The sequence below is a fragment of the Strix uralensis genome, chromosome 8 (assembly GCF_047716275.1).
Source record: "Strix uralensis isolate ZFMK-TIS-50842 chromosome 8, bStrUra1, whole genome shotgun sequence".
Lineage (NCBI taxonomy): Eukaryota > Metazoa > Chordata > Aves > Strigiformes > Strigidae > Strix > Strix uralensis.
Window position 1 is genome coordinate 13,733,303 of NC_133979.1, and position 20,019 is coordinate 13,753,321.

General features: G+C 39.3%; 1 protein-coding gene across 1 annotated transcript in view; it reads left to right on the forward strand.

Annotated features, from left to right (window-relative positions):
• Positions 1 to 19,157, forward strand: part of AK5 (adenylate kinase 5) — a 97,370-nt gene extending 78,213 nt beyond the window's left edge. The window contains exons 11-14 of the mRNA XM_074876326.1: positions 2,462 to 2,625; positions 3,659 to 3,775; positions 7,753 to 7,941; positions 17,757 to 19,157. Of these exons, the coding sequence (XP_074732427.1) occupies positions 2,462 to 2,625; positions 3,659 to 3,775; positions 7,753 to 7,941; positions 17,757 to 17,825 (539 nt within the window). The 3' untranslated portion in view covers positions 17,826 to 19,157. The remainder of the gene's footprint in view (positions 1 to 2,461; positions 2,626 to 3,658; positions 3,776 to 7,752; positions 7,942 to 17,756) is intronic.
• Positions 19,158 to 20,019: the final 862 nt, after the last annotated feature.

A 20,019-nucleotide genomic window follows, 5' to 3' on the forward strand; every position in this document is an offset into this window, starting at 1 on the left:
TATAAGAAACAGAATAAAGTTATATTTATAGCTGTTTTTTTCTAATACTGTGTATATACAGCAAATACATAGGATTAAATTACCACACTTCAAGTATATTCAAGGCCAGGAGACAGAATGTGTAAACAAGCACGTGCACACACAAACTCACTAATCCAAAAAACCAAAATAGACCAGAAATAAAATTAATTGCCACTACAGATATTTAATAGTCTCATTATAGATAATTTGCCTATAATTTCTCTGCATCTATTTCTCTGTAGCCCCTCTTATTTACTCCTTGTTTTCTTTCCATCAGTGCTTTTACAAAAGAAAAGTGTTTTATTAAAGCAATAGAAAAACAACATGCAACCCACATTGGCAAGAAAATGAGACTGTGACAAAGATATTTCTAGCTAAAATTGTAGCACAAGTGTGATTCTCACACCGTGGGCTGATAATTGTCTTTGTGAAGCTGAAATAAAAGACTCCAGGTTACAGTAGACAAAATCATTCCTTTAACACTGCTGCCTTATGACCCAATTTTTATTCTCAGCTACAGTACTGCAACTTTTCAGAAAATTATATGCTCAGAGCAATTATTTCTTAAATTAAATTCAAAAGTTAAAAGAAAGTTCAAGTCAGGAGGAGATGGTGTCAAATTCACTCTATTGTGAACTTGTTTATCTTTCTATGAACAAATACAGGAATAACAAAAAGAAAAATCACATTTTCTAGCATCTTAAATCCACATAATAGAGCTGTGTAAGTCCCAACAATTGATAAATACAGAAGTCACATGCTTAAAAACCTTCACCGTAAAAAGGTGGGGTTTTTTATTTTGGCCTTGCCTCTTCTTTTGATTTTTCAACACTGTCTCCCTACAGGGGTGTAATTACCTCCTGCTGCAGTAGATCTTCTGAACAGATCCATCAAAGACTGTAAAAATGCTGCTACACACCTTGAAATTTCTCCCCAAATCCTGATATTGTCACAACAAAAATTTGCTTTCCTGGCTTCCCCCACCCCTAGCACCAACATGGCCCCTCAGCCCTCCCCAGCCCATTCAGCCCTCACAGGGTGCTCACCTCAGCCCTGCCAGCAGCTCTAGAAGTCACAGCCGTAGGAGCAGGATCCTTGAGAAGTATCTTCCAGCAATTTCTGTGGTCTTCCCATCTCTCCAGGTGGGCTGGAGTGGCAGCTGCCACTCAGCAAGCGGCTGAAGAGACATTTGCTGTTTCACATGGTCGGCCTTCAGGGTGAGGAAGGAAAAGCAGCCACCTCCACTGAGGAGGTGGGACAGGGCAACCTGCAGAGCAAGGCTGTGTCCAGAACCTCTGAGATAGCCCCAGAAAAAGGGTGCTTGCCAGAGAGACATCCAAGAGAGGCAGAGTTTTGGGACTCTTGAGGTGGTGGCAGCTCTCCTGTCAAAGGACAGAGGGAAGCTTGAGGTGCCATTTCTGACAGGAGAACACCTGCAGCACTCGCCTGAGTTGCTGCCCTTCCTCTCCTGCCATCTCTGTCTCCCCACAGGCACTCAGGAAATGGGGGCACCCAGCCTGCAGCTGTGGTGAGCTGAGGGGCCAGCTGCCGGTGCCCTCTCTTCAGCCTGGGGGAAAAATCCCTTGAGCAGCTTCACCTGAGCACCCTGTGGGCTGAAACTGCCCTTCATCCCTCTGGTTGTTTGACTCTCGGCCTGATTCAGAGGTGTTTTTCCAGCTGAGTACAGTTGTGGATGTAGAAGAGCGGGTGGTGACAAGGCCTCCCTGTGCCCTTTGTTGCTGAGCACTTTCCTCTTGCACTGCCCTGCAGCACACATGAAGAGCAAGGCAGTACCACAGCTGCAGGGAATGGCATGACTGAGCCTTCCTCAGCATTCAGCAGCTTCAACACCTGGCTCTCAGTTATCAGCAGACATACCATCATGTGAGCTTTCCATCTCAAAGGGAGAGGGTGCAAGCATGGTGAAATTTTGCTCTTACGTTTACCACAGTGCAGGAGGGTTTAGTTACTGGGACACCTACATGCATCCCACATAACAGAGGCAGGTTTCACTATCTCTTTTCATTTCCTTTCTATTCCATAAATGGGGGCAAAATATTTCCCTCGCAAGGATGCAGAGAACATTAGTTTGCTAATATTTGTTGCAGCTATCAAGCTGAACGTATACTGAGTCAAATACCCTTCCCTACTGGCTGTCTGTTTCATGTTTTTCCTTTACATAGTAGTGGTGTTTTAGGAACAGGTTCTCTTCTGCAAGAGATTTCACACTGTTGTGACTCCTTTGACTTCAGTATGCATTTTTGAGTCAGCGGTGTAGTGTATTAGAAGGGAAATATATAACTTTTTCTACTGTATAGAGTGTCTTTGCGAAAAAAAATAAGCAGTCTCATCAATTTCCTCCCATTTTCTTGGTTGCTATAGTTTGAGAAAAGGTAGATACTTCTTCTTTTCTAATTCTAGATATTTTTCCCTCACAAAGGTGGGCCTGGCTCTGGCAAAGGTAGCCAATGCGAACAGTTAGCCAAGAAATATGGATTTACTCACCTGTCCACTGGTGACCTTCTCCAAAATGAGTTATTGTCATTATCGGAGAGAAGTAAATTGATCAAAGACATCATGGAATGTGGTGAACCTGTGCCTGGCGTAAGCAATGGTTTTATTTGGGGTCCTAATCGTTAAACAAGGCAGTGGTAGGTAGATTGTGTAAAAGGGTGAAAATAATAGACTAGAACTGATGATTCCCATTTAAGTAAAATCAATCTGCAACTTGAGGGAGAAGTTTCCTCCTTACCAGATCTGTGGCACTTCTTTCCCCTTTCTATGCCAGCATTTCTTTACATTTCAGACTCAAATAGGCAACAAATTAGTCATGAAATCCAGTGAGACAGGTGCTGTGTTATGCATTGCAAAATGTAAGAATAGGTATGGGAAACAGAAACTTTATGTCCATTTTATAGCTTCACATTTCAGATTCAGAGCTGGTCTTCCTGGCAGCTATTCTGATTTACAATACCTGCGGCAGTTCCCTGCAGATCTGGCTGACATCCCAGAGTAGCTGGACTAAAGTTTAATGGAGACTATGAAGACAGAGTTTGTTGTTCTCAGCTGGACTTGTCTTTTACATGGCAGGTCTGCAGCCCCAACTCTTGGCAGGTCTTCAGCAAGTACAGCTAGATTGTAGGATGTGTTCGTTAATGAAAGATACTGGGAAGTGCTGCTCAGGGGAAACTAAAAGCTGTGCTGAGGCTTGATTGTGATTGCTTTGTTCTTCGGTGTGTTTGGTCAGATGGTGTCTCTTACCACTTTCCATGTAATATAATTATATCAATGACATAGCAAAATGCACTCAGATTGGAAAATGCTGCAGCAGTACTCCAAAGCTTCACAGGTATTCACATTAATTTTGAAACTGTGAAATATTCCCAGCTATCTAGAGATCACTTTGGGAACTCTTGGATAGGTTGCAACACTAGATTTGTGTAGCATATAGCTGGTCCCGAGAGAAGAAAAAGTAGGGTGTGCAGCTACCTGCAGGACAGGAAGAACACCTGCATTCACAGGACCTGCTTTTAGCAAAACCAGTTCTCAAGGGTGTAGGACTGAAGTCAGTGTAACAAACAAAGGTATCAGTCTTTCTTATTAATTAAGCAAGTAACTCCCTTTCTTTCCAATGCAGGGTATTGTCCTAGAGCTGCTGAAGGAAGCCATGGTTTCCAAGTTAGGGGACACAAAAGGATTCCTGATCGATGGGTATCCCCGGGAGCTGAAGGAAGCAGAAGAGTTTGAGAACAAGGTGACCATATAATTGTAATGCTGTTATAACTCCTATTAAGATACGACTGTACTTCTGATGCTGCTTGGGTCCCCATCTTCAGCTGATTGTAACGGGGATGTGTAAAGAGCCAATCCAACGGTGTTGTGCTGCTGATCACTGAAACTTTGGCACCCCATCATTGTAGCAACTCTAGGTTTTGCCTTCACCTACACAGACTCTGTAATACCAGGAGAAGTAAAGGCTGATTTTACCCAAATTTAATATAAACCAGGAACAATTCACATTTAGTGGAAAGCACCATTTTTAGAATCTGTTTTCTAATTTTAGTGGATGGCTGCTATACTTCTCATGAAATCTCATCAAGCACTATTTGATGTAGGTTCATGAAAACATGTATCTTCACAGTTAATATCTCTTACTATTGAGCTGGCTCTGCTAAAGCTTGCTGCCACTTAGAAACAGCAAAACACAGATTTAATTTTTGTGATGAGTAACAGGTGGCGTAGCCATAAAAAGAGCGTTTTGCAAGTGACTGCGTGGCAGTTCAGAGAGTTATTGATTTCCGCAGCATGTGCTAAGACCTACTGAGAAGTCTCAGCTGTACATTTCTCAATCTGCAGAAAATACTCTATATAAGGCCTATGAATGAATTTGCCAGGGTTTAGGAGAAAAGAAGTGGTGAACTAGGGGAAATAGTTAAGTATCTATTCGATCATATTACACTCCACAAATGTCCTATACAAGTTTGAAAGGCAATAAAAACTTTAATGAAATCATCTGTTTTCTCCCTGAATCTTTAGCTGCTTTGTTTAGTTGATTACCACAAAAGCCTAGCAAGATTTAGGTATCAGAAGGTGGACAAAGTAGTGGGCAATAGGATTTGCTATAGAAGCCATACACGGAAGTGTTGATCTGTTAGTTCCTTTACTAAAGTGCAACAGACTATTAAAAAGACTTTGGAGATTTGTTTCCTTTTGTGTAGAAGGAAAAACTATTTCAGCAGTGCTGCTTTTCTGGCAGGCATACGTGTCCTGTCTTGGTGTATGCTATAAAGTAGGACTTAGAGATTGGAGTGTCCTGGACTGAGGCATTGCCAAGCAAACAAGTCTTGATGCATACAGTGCAAAAACAGAGCCCCTTTCAGATCCTGTAGACACTGCAGCAGCAAAAGATCCTGTAGTCCTGAGCTGCCTTTCACATTTGGAATAAAATACAAGGACCCCCAGCTGATAATTTTGAATGTGCTAAGTCATCCCTGTTGTATCCATGTATCCACTTCAGTTTTCACAGGGTGAACTTGGCTGGCTGTAAGCTACTTGGTAAGTCTGTGAAGTTTTTTTAAATGAGTCATTACTGACATAATGCTTTTCAGTTCTTTCTAAAGGGCGATGAGAATTTCTTCCTACATTATAATTGAATGAAAAGAGGTGAACATCAGGCTTTATTAATTAATGTCAGCAAAGTGCAAATGAATAATGCTACATATCTACATGATGTGTAAAAAGCATTATAATTGTTAACAAAGAGCTTCTTCTCTTTAGAAGACATTGGGAATAGTGCTTATACTTAAAAGCTTGACAGCCCTCAATAGAATCAGCTATGTAAAACCACGTTATTCTCCAGCCAATTTTGCCCAATTCCTTTCTGTTATATAATTGTACTTTTACCTAGCTGTAATTCTAGAGAAGCACATGTCTCTGTTCCCTCCTCGGTCTTTCTGCTACGTGATAAGTAGAAAACAATATTAAATTATAAGTTCCACATCACCAGGTGGAAGATACCCAATAAGACAGAGTAAAGACCCAGTACACTAGACTTGTTTGGCTTCCTGCAGCTGTTCCCACGGCATGCATTATTTAAGCTAAATTCTGTCAGGAAAACTGTAATTTAAAAAAACCCCAACAACACAGTAGTAAAATTGCTGTACTATCTGATAGGGGCATTACGTTTACTTTCTGCAATTTTTAACTCAGACGAATGACATTTCTGTAACATTTTGAATTCCAGAGAATAGCAACATTGAACCTTTAAAGAGAACCATATAGATTTTTCAAAAGCAAATCAGGCCTGGTCTATCAAACAGGATACTATTATCTGATTCTATCACTCAGTAGACTCCTTCATATCCTCATTGTAAGGTGATGATGTGACTATAACTGATGAAAGCAATCATTCCTCATTTATTCTATTATAATTTAGAATAGACCATGGAATTCCTCATGTGGAGCTTGGATGAAATAGCTTCTCACCATCCTAGTCTGATTATACAAAAAAGACATTTGTTTAAATCATTGATTAAGCCCACATCTTTTTTAACTTTTCTATCTAAGTCTGTTAAAACTGCCTCGTTGGCTTTTTAATCCCCAAACCCAATACTGCTGCTTCTAATAGCATTAGTGTTTTCTGAGCTGTGTGGAAAAAATGGATGGATAAAAGCCTGTCATTGAACTGTCCGACATAATCCCTTGGCTTCAGCTGTCTCTTAGAAAGTCATTAAGGTAGTAGAAAGGTCAACATAGTCCAGACAACCTCAGTCAAATGCAGAAGGCCTAACATAAAATATTTACCTTTGGAATATTTCTTCCTTTAAGAGCTGTCAACAGAGGTAGCAATGGCAATTTTTATATATCAGTCCTCTAGACTTTCTTTGCTGTAGCCATGGTAAAAGCATGAATTTCTAATGGTCACTAGTGTGAAGAACAATTGTCTTTTCTCAGGACTTCTCACTCTTTCCTAAAAGGTGTTCTCCAAATCCCTTCTGGAAAGGGAAAGAATGAGAAAAAGCCCGAGAGCATCATTGAAGGATTTAATACAGAACTGCATGGAAAAATTGTCACATTACTTTTCTCTGATCCTTTAACATCTTTATTTTACTTGATAGAGTGGAGTTTATCCCTTTAGACTCAGCCCAACAGTCATTGCTCAGACAAAACCTTGTGTCAGAGAGAGCTGTGCCTGAGCAGGGTGCATGACAGAGTATATTGCAAGATTTATGCTAAATGACACACATATTTTTCAGTATCTTGGGGAAAGAACGATGGGAATTTTTGTTTAGAACTTTTGGCTCTCTCCTAAAACACAAGGAACATTTTGCTCTTTCTTGCCAGTTCTTTTTCACCCATAAAGTGCTGCAATATCTACAGTCAAATGTAGATAGAGACAATTATTTACTATATTTGCCAACACCTGGGAATAAAAGTAAATAAATCCATATGTATTTTCTTTATAGAAAAGGGCAGACTCTCCCTTATGACTAGTTTGGCACTAGTCATAAAGCACTAAATGGTGGGTTTCTCATAGAATTTGGGAATTACCTATTTGAAAATAAAGAGAAATAGATCACATCCTTCCTTTATACCACACATAGTAATGATGTAGAGTCACACTGCAAATATTGACATAAAATAGTGTGTGATGTAAAGTAATTCACAGGATGTATTTCTGTGTCTATGTCCAATAAGAAGCATTTGATGGTGTTCCTGAGCCTGTTTGTTGATATTCATTTCTGTTTCAGGTGGGCACACTTTAATTTGGACATTTCCTTCTATTGCCTCTTGAAATTCTAAGCTATAGTTTACCACTCCCTGAATGAAAATTTACTTTTCACAGCTTGAACAAAGCAAAGGCTAGAAAAATAACTGTAAAGCATTCCATGAGTCCAGTGCTGTTTGCATCAGGCTTTTAGCAAACAGTTGCAAATAATGAACGAACTGATGATCTTCAATCCAATTACCCAGTATTTTTCAGATCATATCTCTTTTTCTCTGTGTGTGTAGAGCCCAATCAAGCACAGCCTTGATCCTGAATATTGGGATCTCTTAAGTGCTGCTACAAGGTGTTCGTTAATAAGCATAATTTCTGCATAGACAAATAGAAAAGTAATTTGCTAATAAATTCCTTGATGACTCCTTTGGTAACATTTCTTTTTAAAATTTTCCAAACCAAATCAGTTTTACCAGGCCAGTAGTTTGAATACTTACTGTTTTTCTTTGTAGATTGGGGAACCAAAACTTGTGTTCTGCCTGGACTGCTCTGCAGAAACCATGAGCAGTCGCCTTCTGATGAGAAATCAGTGCAGTCAGCACTCTGATAATGCTGAAACCATCAGGGAAGGAATCGAAAGCTATTACCAAGCATCAAGACCTGTGATCGCATACTATGAAAGGAAGACACAGTTATGCAAGGTAAATTGCTTGACCTTTTTAATTAAATTATTGCTTTTTAGTTCCATTATATGAGCAATATTTGGAAAATACTGACACGACACCATTTATGAACTGTATTAGTTTCTGCACTTTACAGTTTGTTCTCATCTTACGCTTCCCTGGTTTGTTGCAGCTTCTACAAACTTCTGAGTTCTGCAGTACAATTTGAAAGAATAAAACCACAGGTTTATCCTGAGTCTGAGAACATATCCTGAACCACTACCTCATCTGTATAGAATCTCTTCTTAAATGTTAATGCTGGAAAGCTTTTCTTTAAGTATTAGGATTTATTCCTCTATAAGGGCTTTCAGAATTAGGATGAAAGATTATGTTAATCCAAACCCCTTTAGTTAAATTTACAAAACTGACAGTATATATCCTGAAATAAAACAGATCTGCACACAGGAAAGATCTTTCTGCTGGAATAAATGGCATAGTTAGATGAATTTCAGTGAATTACCTCAGTTTGCACCTGCTCAGGAAGTGATATTTAAAGCATTCTTTTTATTCTCTAATCAATACTTTACAGAGAAGTAAGAAAAATTCCATCAATGCAGTTAACTGGTGTATATGCTGGCACATCTGTAAACCCATTTACATGGGTTGTTTATATTTCTTTTTATATATTTCTCTTCTCTGTCATGGCAAACTGTCCCTTATGTTCAGCTACAGAAATATCCAGTCCTACTGATCCTTCTTGTCCTAAAAGGGAAATAATCCAATAATAGTTTCTGGAAATATTATGGGAGCTTTTTTTCTAGAGGCTGTAGCAAATATGAAAATCACATATCCCAAACCCTTCTCCTCTGCAAAGTTCCCAAAAGAGATACATGCAGATAATTTATGCACCCATGTCCTGACCTGAGAATAGAGTAAATGATGTAGTTCTGAGAAAAATGATACTCAAAGGGAGAGTCCTGATTTGTGTCCTTTGCTAACCCCACAATAAGTGCAGAAGGCAAACTCTAGAGTGGCAGAAAAGAAAATCCCCAATTACTTTTCTTATTTAAGCTTAAGAATGATTATCTGGTTTTATTTGTATTTTCTTTTAAAATCTACCTTGCCAACATTGCAAGGATGCATCTAACTAAGAATTCAGTACAATACACCAACACAGTGCAATGCAGAGGAAAATGGAGTTCTCTGTGTCTCTTAAGATCTTATTCCAGTGAGCTGTGCCTACCACAGTGTTTCCCTTTTTGAAGCATCAGGCAAGTGACAGCCCCAGGGAGAATTAAACTATACTAAATACTTTCACAAAGTTTTTGCATTCACGGTCTGCCTTATTTCACTTGATGTGGACTCTCCTTGCCCTTCCTTATGTTACTGTAAATTCAGTCTCAAAAGAACCCTCTTAGACTTAGTTTGAAGCTTTAGAAGGCAGGCATTCTGTATTGCAGCGCTGTATGCACGGGGGATCATTCCACCTAATGTGCATACACTAAAACAAAAGTTCATCCTTTATATACCTTGAAGACATGAATATGCATACATTTTCCAAGAAGTCTCCACCTTTCTGCCTATCTATTACATTTACATAATGCTGGTGTTGCAAAACTACACTACACATTCGCGGGGGTCTCGGGTGGTCATTGGTGGTCGTTCAGGGAGTTAGCCCCCTACTCCTTTTTCCGTTTTATGGTCACAAGTCTTTTGAGGACAATTTCTTCTCCTTGGATATTTCCCAACTCTGTTGTCTGGCCAAGATGTTCTTTCTTAGCCACCTTGTTTGAGCATTTCTGCCAGGATGTATCTATTCTCAAGGTTAGGATATTTTCTCTGTACATTTTAATCACTCAGGCCTTGTTAAATACAAAGTTAAACATTGTTTGGTAAAACAATTTCTTAATATTTAAGGTATAATGGATCACTTTATTGTTACAGGCCTCAACTTGCAGGCACCAACTGCTTGCAGACATCAGCTAGCAGGCATCACTTAATACTTCTGCTGTGTTTCTGCTCCATCTCCTATGCAATCTATGCAATGGCAAAACATGCAGTCTTTTCTTGAAAGCTTATAGCTCATTAGCTCCTTAAGGGACTTGCCTAGTCTATAGATCAGAACTGGATATGTGCTTTGCACTCTTTTATCATTAGTTTTGGGGGAAACTGACATTGTGTGTTTGTATGTTAGAAAATATTCGTGCATTGCTTGAACAGTGCTTACACTGTTTTTCTTACAATGTCTGTACATTGTCTGTACTTCCTTCTGATGAATGTAGGTGTTCAACGTACTTCCATCTTCTGGGTGGAACTATTGGCTATGAAAGCTCTGTAAAATCAGCTTTATAAACATTATCATGTAAAATGTCCTTTTGAGGTTGAAAAACGTGTTCTATTTTTCCTGAACACAGGTACTTGAAATGTCTACCTCATCTGCTTTTTACTAAACTGATAAAATACACATCTACTATCAAAGATGTGATTCCGTTATGGATTTAAGTAGGGAGATGCCCCCCCTCCACCCTTATGATGTAGACAAGTACATGTTCAGTTGTTTATCAGCATTTAGAGAATGCTGCCAAAATACGCAGCAGAGGTAGGCTTTTAAAATTAATGCTCCCAAGGCTATCCTTGTCTTCCTCAGCCAGCCTCGGGTACAAGCCTGCAGCCCTGGTGCCTGTACGGCAAGGAGCAGAACAAATGTGGTTTTCATACAAGAAGCATGTTAATGTTTTATTGTTCATGGGTGAGAGAAGTGATTTTTTTGACCAAGCATTGTTGAACAGTTGTGGGAATCTATTTTAAAGTTTACTTTGCACCTATAGTGAAATTTGAAAAGTAGGTCTGAACACTTTTTTGCACAGGGCAGTTGACTTCAATAGCTATTCTGATCCAGATATTCCCTATCAGTTCTGCAGTGGACAGTTCTGTAATAAAAAAACCATTCCATTTTGGAATACACCAAATACTGCGAAACAAAATAATTTATTTTCTGGAAGGAATGCTTGTATAGGAAATTTTTATAGTCAGTTTTCCTGGATAAGTGAACTCAATGTGTTTAATCATACAGTCTGATGTGGTCCATGACACAGCTCAAACATAGTGACTGGCATAGTGGCATCCTTCCCGTGCCCAGTCCTGCTTTGTACAGGATATTGGACTAGATGACCCACTGGGGTTCCTTCCAACCTGTATTATTGTCCTGTAAATACACATTTTACAAACACATACATTATTTGGCTCAACAATTTGAAGAATAATGACAAAGCCAAAACAGGTAAGACTTGATCAACAGCTGTTTTGAAACGAAGAGAACTAGATAACACAAAATGTGTAACTTAGATACGTGGGAAATTAAGAGAAAATAGACATTTAGGTTTACGGTTTTAAAACTATTTCAGCGGTGAATATGTTTAAGCTGCATGTATTGAAGAAAGCAGAGAGTAAAGGGGAAGTTTGCAATTCCCAGGACGCAGAGTTAGTTTCTTATTTATAGCAGCCTATTTTACAGACTGTTAAGCATTGACATTAGCAGCCACTCTGATGTTATCCGAACGAAGAAAGGAAATTCAGATGGAAAACAGAAAAACTTATCAGTAATACTTCCGACTGCATTTTTTTTTGTGTGGGCTAGGCTAAAATAGTTGTTGGCTTTTGTTATTTGTAATATCATATATATACACAGAAGACTGAGACTTTACCTAGAGGCAGTTTAACATGTTTAATTTTTTCTTCCTGATTTTAATTATAACACCACATGTTTTCAGCTTTGGAAATCTGTTCATTCCTAAGTGGGTTTTATTACCCTCCAGCATTGACCAGTGCTGGCTGAAGATGTTAATGCTCCATTAAGATGCTGCCGCCTCTATAATTCTGCTCACTGAAAGAACTGTGTATGTGTTTCCTAATCCATTTTAGGCAAAGCCACCAAAGGTAGTAACTACAGACCAGAGGCTTGTGCACTCTTATTCTCAGTCAAAGCTGGTGGGATCCAATAGCTTCAGGGAAGTGATGTCTTACCCAAAGGTGCTATTTACAGATCCAGATCAGTCTGTGATCCCAGGATAAGCAATGGCCAAAGCATCTGAAGAGAAGCTATTTAAGCGAGGAAGAGAAGGTTTTAAAAGAATCCTTAGTTGCCTTCTTCTGGAGAGTTATTCCTGCCCAGGCTAGTTTTTTCAACAGAAGCAGCTCTTCACTGGAAGGCCCATGTGAGCTTTACGTCCCTTGAGATTCCAGTCATGCACTTTCTTAACAATTCAGAGGAGTGGATTTTGGATTTTAAGAGGAATATTAGAGTCTAAATCCCACCTAACTGCCATGAAGATTCAGCAGTAACCTTTTCTAGCCAGCTTACTGCAGTGATGTGACTAAGCACCACTAATAATTGTAGGTGAAACAGTGTTTAATTGTATAAGTGATCCTGTCTTGTAGAGTTTAGCAGTAGCACGCAGTCCCTGCCTTGCCACAGGAAAGAAAATCAGAATTGTTAAATAGAAAACAAGAAAATAGGGTTGCCATATTGGTATTGTTTGATTTCTCCATTTTAAGTCTACTTAGGGCTGAGCAAAGTTTTTCCCAGATTTGGAACAGCACATGGCAATGGTGGTATGTGTTTAACTTGTCCTATCAAGCCTAAAAGTTTTCAGTCCTAAACCAGGCAGATTAAATATGCAAAGTAAAATTCAGTCCTGGGCATAAGGCCAGCAAAAAGTCTGGTGTGGGAATTAGATGCTGGATGAGCTCTCAGTGGAGGAGGAACTGACCTGTCACGCCGTATCAAGGTGTACTTGAGACTACATTGTCAAATTAGCTTTCCTATTCTCTGGATTGGAACAGATGTTACATCACGGATGGTAGGAGCCTAATAAACACAGTAGAGACAGAAGAACTCAAGTCTGACCTAGCTTCCTCTGCAGTCATTAGGAATTCTCTCTTTGCTTTACTTGCACAGAAGAGACAAAGGTGTATGGTTGTAACAGCATTCCCATTTTAATCAGTGAGAATTTTATGACCTTCTCTAAACCTCGAGTTATTGTGCGCAGATGCATTCATAAATAACTAATATGCTGTTTGGAAATGGAACATCCATTCCACTGAGCTCTAAACAAGAACAGTGACCTGATGAAGCTGCCAAAAGATCAGGACTCTGAAATTTCCCCTTGACCAAGATTACCTGTCAGTGTTTCTGCTCAGTGGTGGAAGCATGAGGCATGCACAAAGGGTGGAGACTTTGGGTGCCGATGAAACATCTGTGAACCTGACAGGAATAAATAATAGTGATCCTTCCAGCCACCTGGCTGAGATGAAGAACTGTGATGTAACTCACGGGGATGTATTTACAAGGGAAGATAAACTGACTGAAGAATGAAGGGTGAAGAATGACAGGGTCCTCTGATCACTTTCCTACTAAGGCATTGAGTTTCTAAATTGTGTTCTGGAAGGTAAAGTAGGTGTAACAATAAGTTAGAAATTTTCTAATTAATTTTTAAAAAATCATGTTCTGGGGATATAGTTTAATATTCTGTAATTTCTTTCATAGTCAGTTACAGAACACCCACCTGCCTCTAAGGACAGCAAGTGGGTGCTTTTTAACAAAGACCTCATACTGGAAATGCAAGGACTGAAAGCCCTGCTCACACAACCAACAGTTGCAAGCTGCCTGATTCTGTGGGAATTGGGTATTTCAGATGAATGAAATAGAATGAAATGAAATGAAATGAAATGAAATGAAATGAAATGAAATGAAATGCACAATGGTAGCTGTAGTAAGCAGGTAGATACTGTTGTTTTTAAATTTATTTCTCAGTGATTTCCAAGGCAGCTGCACAGAAAAGTGCATCTGAAAATTTAGTAGGCACCTACTTGTGTTTTAACGTGGGGAAATGTAAATACCTTTGAATATATGGCCCTCTGGCAATTAAGAAAGGGAGAAAAAAACCTGATTGTTTTTAATATCTGACTCATCCTTTAAAGCTTTTTTTCAGGTGACAGTATGTAGGAGGGTAATAAGTAATAGAGAAGAGCAATACATTGGTAGTCAAGCAAGACAAAACTGATCCTGTCTAGGTAACGTAAAGCACCTAGTAGGTGTCTTAAATATAAGTTCCCTATTCGAAGTCATCTGAGGAAAAGGGGCATGAGTATAACAAAAAAGGCAGGCAGTCCAGAGCAGAGGATTTTCAAGGATGTCCGAAAACCTTCACTGTTTCAGATCACATGCCATGGAAGCTAGCCTACAAAGTTCAACCAAAATGCATTTTTCTTTTTATTCTTTTTTCACAGTGTTCTACTGTTTTTTTCTAAAATCAGTTGAAATCACATGATGGGTAAGCAGTAGTTTTTAGATTCTTATCACAAACATTTTCAATAACCATTATGAAAGAACAAGTGACCATCTACCCTCTCACGATCTTCCACTTCTGAGCCTTCTCATGCTGATCCCCTGTTAGAAGTGCCTCTGGGGAGGGACAAATGTGTGCTTTTCCCTTTAGAGAAGGGATAATCAATAGTAATAGTGATAGCAGGTATGTAATTTATTTCTGTCTTTTGAAAGGTTGTCAGAGAATCATTAACCCAGGTAGGTAAGTAGGTGGGGAACAAAGGAACAAGTGTTTCTGTGTCACCGCCCTTGGTGGCTTGTGACCCATTAGATGAGACACCAGTCTAGAAAGATACATCAGAATCATTAGCAGGGGATTATAGATAAAACACAGCGGTAAATTCATGCCAGATGTGAATAGGTATTGGGGCAGCATGTTTCCACTGGATTTCCAGGCAGCTTGATCCATTGCTCTGGGAACGAAGTACTACACTGTCTCAGCAAGGTTTTTAACACTCTTTTTGATGACAAAGATACAAATGTTAGTGACAACTGACGTTTGATATGAAGCTTCTAACTAGTGAGTTTATTCCAGAGTCTCTGTCTGTCTTTCTGAAAATGGTGGTCCTCAGCCATCCTCTCTACAGACAGTTGTTTTTTCTCAGTGGCAGTATGTGTTTAGGGGTCTAAATTCCCAAACCTACAACAAATGGAGATTTGATGACAGAAAATTTAGTTGACTGATTTTAATGCCAAAAGGAGCAACATCGTACTATGGAGATGATTACTCCAGTCATTTTTCGTATGAGCTCATTAAATTTCTCTGTATTTGAAGTTACCTAAAGCCGTAGTGGCATTTCAAAACTGCAAGCGCTATGGAAAACTGTATCTGGGTCTTGCTTTTATGAGAAGACAGTAGCCTTGAATAACCTTGAAAACAGTCCTCATTTATGGGGTTTGTTATAATCTGAGAAAGAGAAATACGCAGTTTTCTCTCCTGGAGCTGCAGAGAGTGTCACTGAATTACTGTGGTACTAGCTGTGAATTATTGTCACATTAAGTTAGTTTTGTGCCACGACTTTAAGTTAGTTTTATGAATTGGACCTTTGTCATTTAGGAGGCCAGCATGGGAAGCATGGGGCTGTCATTAGTCACGCTCATCCATATTTTACTGTGACTGTTAGGAAGTCAGCGTTCCAGCCATTCATAAAGGGGCAGCAATTTCCATGCTTACAAACCTCATTCTTCATCACAAGTGCCTAGATCTAGACCTGAGTATCGGTGCCCGTTCTAGAAGAGGTTGCTGAAAAGCCAATGGCAATCAGCTGTGCTGATTAGGTTAGATTGGCTAGCCAGTGCAGATGTATTTATGGAATAAAGAGATCATTAAAATACATATTAAGACAAGAGAGCTTTAAAATGGCCGTGGCCTTCACCCTGTGGGACATGTATTTCCCGTGGAATAGTCATATGAAAATAGGTGTCTTGGCAGCTGAGACACACAAAACAAGCTGCTTTATAGCAGCTGAGATGCCAGTTGCTAGCTTTATTGTAACTGGGGAAGGTAGGCATTTGGTCCAGAATGGTTCACCATTCCCCTTTTCTCTTTGCTACTAGTAAGTAACCCCCTCCTAAACCCTTTGTTTCTGTGGTATAGAAAACTTCTGAAAGACATGCTGCCCTTGTTTGGGAACTGACCTTTTTAAGGCACCACCTGCTGCTTCACAAACTATTGCAGCACATGAGTGCTTCAGCATTACATAAATACAGCAGTGTCAGCAAACACCAAGATGACAGAGAGCAAGGGAAGCAAGCGAACTGTGCTTCTGAAAGCTTCACAGGAGGGGAGAGGGTAGTTCAGCTCAGACTGTAAGATACCCTTGCAGTGAGTCAAGGGGACTGGGCCGGTTCCTTAAAGGTTGGCCAGGCTGGTCGTTTCCAGTGCTGGAACTGCTGTGTGTGGAGGTGGGCTGGCTGAATGTGCCAGCACTTCTGACAGGATGCAACAAGGGACCAAACGTGGCAGCATCTGCAGATGCCACCAAGAGCAAAACCAAGCTACAGAGCGTGAATGCGATCCCTTGCTGGATCTCTGCAAGGAGCAGCTGCTGACTCCCACACAAGACTTAGCACAGGGGGACGTAAATGTACATTGAGTGCAGTCAGACTGTACAGGAGCTGTCCGCAAGCCAGCACTGTATCTGACAAGAATTTCATGGCCTATTTCAAAAATATATTTTTTGGAGTTTGAAACTCCTTTTATTCTCCTGCAGAATAAAGAGGTGGCAGAAAGTATGATGGTCAGGAATGTCCTCAAACATTACAGTTGTCTGGCATCCTGGTCAGCAACTTGGAGATGAAAATGCAGCACAAAGTTCAGAAAAAGAGGCTTTAGCAACATTGTCATGGGCCCATTTAAATGTGGGCAAACTCCATGGCATGCATGCATGAAAGACTAAGCGTGGAGAAGCAGAGAGGAAGCTTGCTTTTGAGTAGAGAATCAAGGCTGTCACCAGGCATTTGAGAGGAATTGAATAATCATCGGATGCAATCTGTGTGGTGTACACAGCCTACATGAAAGCTTCTTCTGTCACTACTGTGAAGGCAAAAGACAGCTCTCCTTCCTCAAGGAATGACCTGCATTACACTCACTGCATGGGATGGACATGAAACTCATCACTCAGAAAAGCTCGGTGCTACATTATGTTTTCTAGGGAACACTCAGAAGTATTACTGGCTACAAACATCATTCCTCTTTGCTAAAATGCCCTGCTCTCTTCTTCAGCATAGGAGAATAAATTGGTCTTGTTTTTCTTGAAGTCCAGTTATGAAAAATAACTTGAACAGCTGGGACAACCTCTGGCCAAAACAGAATCTTTGGGGTGTTAAAGAAAAAAATTCTTCAATGAAAGTGAGTTCTTGTACAACAAAACCAGTGCTGCTATAAAACATGCGTTGCCCAAAGGTCACCGTAACATCAGAACCAATCCACCAAGCTTGCACATACCGGTGCACAGAAACACACAACCTTGCTAAGTTACTGCTGTTTGAAAAGTTTTAGGTTAGTCATAGCATTACATACCCTGACACTTTAGATGACAAGAAAGAAATTAACAAGTCAGTGTTGTTCATCTCATTAACAGTATGATATCAAAAGTTACTCTGTTAGGCTTCCTTTGGAGGGTATTACATGTTAAAATAGTTTCTAAATATCTCTGGAAACTGTTCTGTATACCAAAGGTGTAATTTTATTTTAAAACATGACTACTTAGGAGAAAGAGCATAAGCTCCCTCATTTGATTAACGTACTTTGCTCCGGATGATGGAGCCTACAGAACCTTCTCATATAAATCTGTGGAAACACAGTGAATAATTTGGTTTATGGAAGCTGCTCCTCTATGTTAGAATGCTTATAACATGAAACAGAACAACTTCTATTTTATATCAGACCATTTTTTTGTGCCAGTGTTTAGATTCTGAGATAAATCTTTGTAACAATCAAAACTAATGTTTTTTGCCCGTTTCACAGGTTGATGCAGAAGGAACACAGGAGGATGTATTTCTGGAAGTCTGCAAAACAATTGACTCTTTTCTGTAAAAGGAAGAGGCAGCATTTTCTTTCTCAACAGAAACGCAGTAATGGTGTGTACAGAGCCTCACCTCACATGCACTTGACAGTCATGGTTAAAATGCTGTTCAAAGCAATACTGCTTTCTTGAGAGGTATCTGGAATTTGTGCATGTGGTATGTTATTTTAGATGCAATCTTTTTTCTCTGTTCTGACAATACACTCAGTAGAAAGTGGTCTGTATGCTAACTCTAGGAACCGTATCTTGTTTATTGGTTGTTTGCCCTTCACAGGTTAAAAGCGGCACAGTCAACAGCAGCTCTGATATGTATTTCATGGTCTCATACATTCGATGGGAAATCAAACAGTGCCTGGCCAGCAGTGAGCTCTTCAACCACACCATTCACCATTTAGCATATTAACTTTAAGATTACTGCGTACAAGTTCCCCATTGATTATTTTCTTCTAATTAACAATTTTTGCAGTATCACTTATATTGTTCTTGGGCTTTAGTGACCAAAATCTGTTCTGTTACATGCAGCTGTAAAACAGCTGGAATTAGTCAAGTTAACTTTTCACATGTCCACAGAACACTATTACAACAAGAAGCAGAAAAATTGAAGGTGAAGATACGGCTGAATATTGTGGAAGTCTGTCAATCCATTATTGTGGAGCAGACATCGTTTTTTGAGACAGCCTTGTCTTCTGGCGGGAATTGTAGGATATTATAAATGACGACTTCCCAGTTTTGGGAGCTGAGGTGCAAATGATGATTGTATTGTATAGTTAAATGTGCAATCCATTGATTTTCCATATTAACAGCAGTTTTACTATATTAATTAAAGTCTACGTATAAAGCTGACTGTAAGCCAGAATGTATGAAGATGTCTTTTAATCATACTTCGGAAGTATTTCAAATGCAAAATTCAGATCATCATCTGTTGGCTCATACTGGCATTGCCAAAACTTGGGGAGGGGGGCGGGGGAAGAGAAGGAAAATGTCAGGGATTATTTGATTCATATTGCTTGCATCTTTAGTAAGCCATTTATCTGTAATATCTGCAGAAAAGTCTGTAAAAATCATACCATATTTCCATTAGGTTAACCAAAATATTGTGGAGTTTCTTTGGTATTCTGATAGCTAAGTAAAAGCTTGTTTGACATTCCTGTAACGTAACTGCATCCTCTTACTGGAACTACTGGATGAATTCACAGTTGAAGTGAGTTGCATGATTGCTCTTACTGTCAAAGTTGTACTTTATGCGTCAGATTTGGATTTTTAAAGTTACCTTTCTTGTAATGAAGACATAATACAAATAAAACATGTACAATAAATGAGCAGTAATGACTTCTGTTACAGTATATGTGGGTTTAATCCTTTTTAAAGCACAGTACATGACTTGAAAATATAGCTCAAATCAGCATGCTTACAGAACATGTCCTTTTTCCATTCAGGGCAGATTCTTCTGTTTTCTTTTTCTTCCTTGGCATTTGCCCTGTAAATGCTAATTCAGTTATTTTTAAGGGACTGTTTTAGATTTACATTTAGATGTTCTTATCCTTCATATCCTGGCTGTTCCTTCTTTCCTGGGTCCTTTCATAGCCTACATTTTACCTCTGATGCTCTAGGAAGTGCTGTTCCAACTCCAGCCCAGTGCCATTAAGTGACCAGTAACATCTGCAGTACAACAGCTTTAAGCAAGAGACTTTCAGAATGCAGCAGCTTGAGAAGGCAGGTTTTTCTAAACCAAGCCTTGAAGCACTAGCAGCTGTCTGGTGTAGTATTTTTCCAAAAAAAAGTTAAATATTCTGGAGTTACCATGAAGTTACAAATTCATCTGGGTAGGTTTCCTGGAGTATTTTTTATTACTCCTAATTACAATATAAGTTAAAAAGTACGGAGTATCATACTTGTGCAGGTGGGAACAAAGGCAACAATCAGCTGCTAATTTTTTTTTTTTTAAGTTACAAAAATTATTTAACATACAGTTTCAGTTTAATTTTTCTTTCTGCTTCTTCTGGTCTTTTCTGTGGAACAAAACAAAAAATTCCCATGCTTGATTCGGTGTATGTGCATTAGATACCGGTTTGCCTATGTTCATAATGTATGCAAGAGAAAGAGCTGTATATGCATGCATATGGAAATAGAATATTTATACATATTCAATAAAAAGAGGACTTATCCAAGACACTTCTTTCTTGGGTGATTCAGACTTGAGATTCT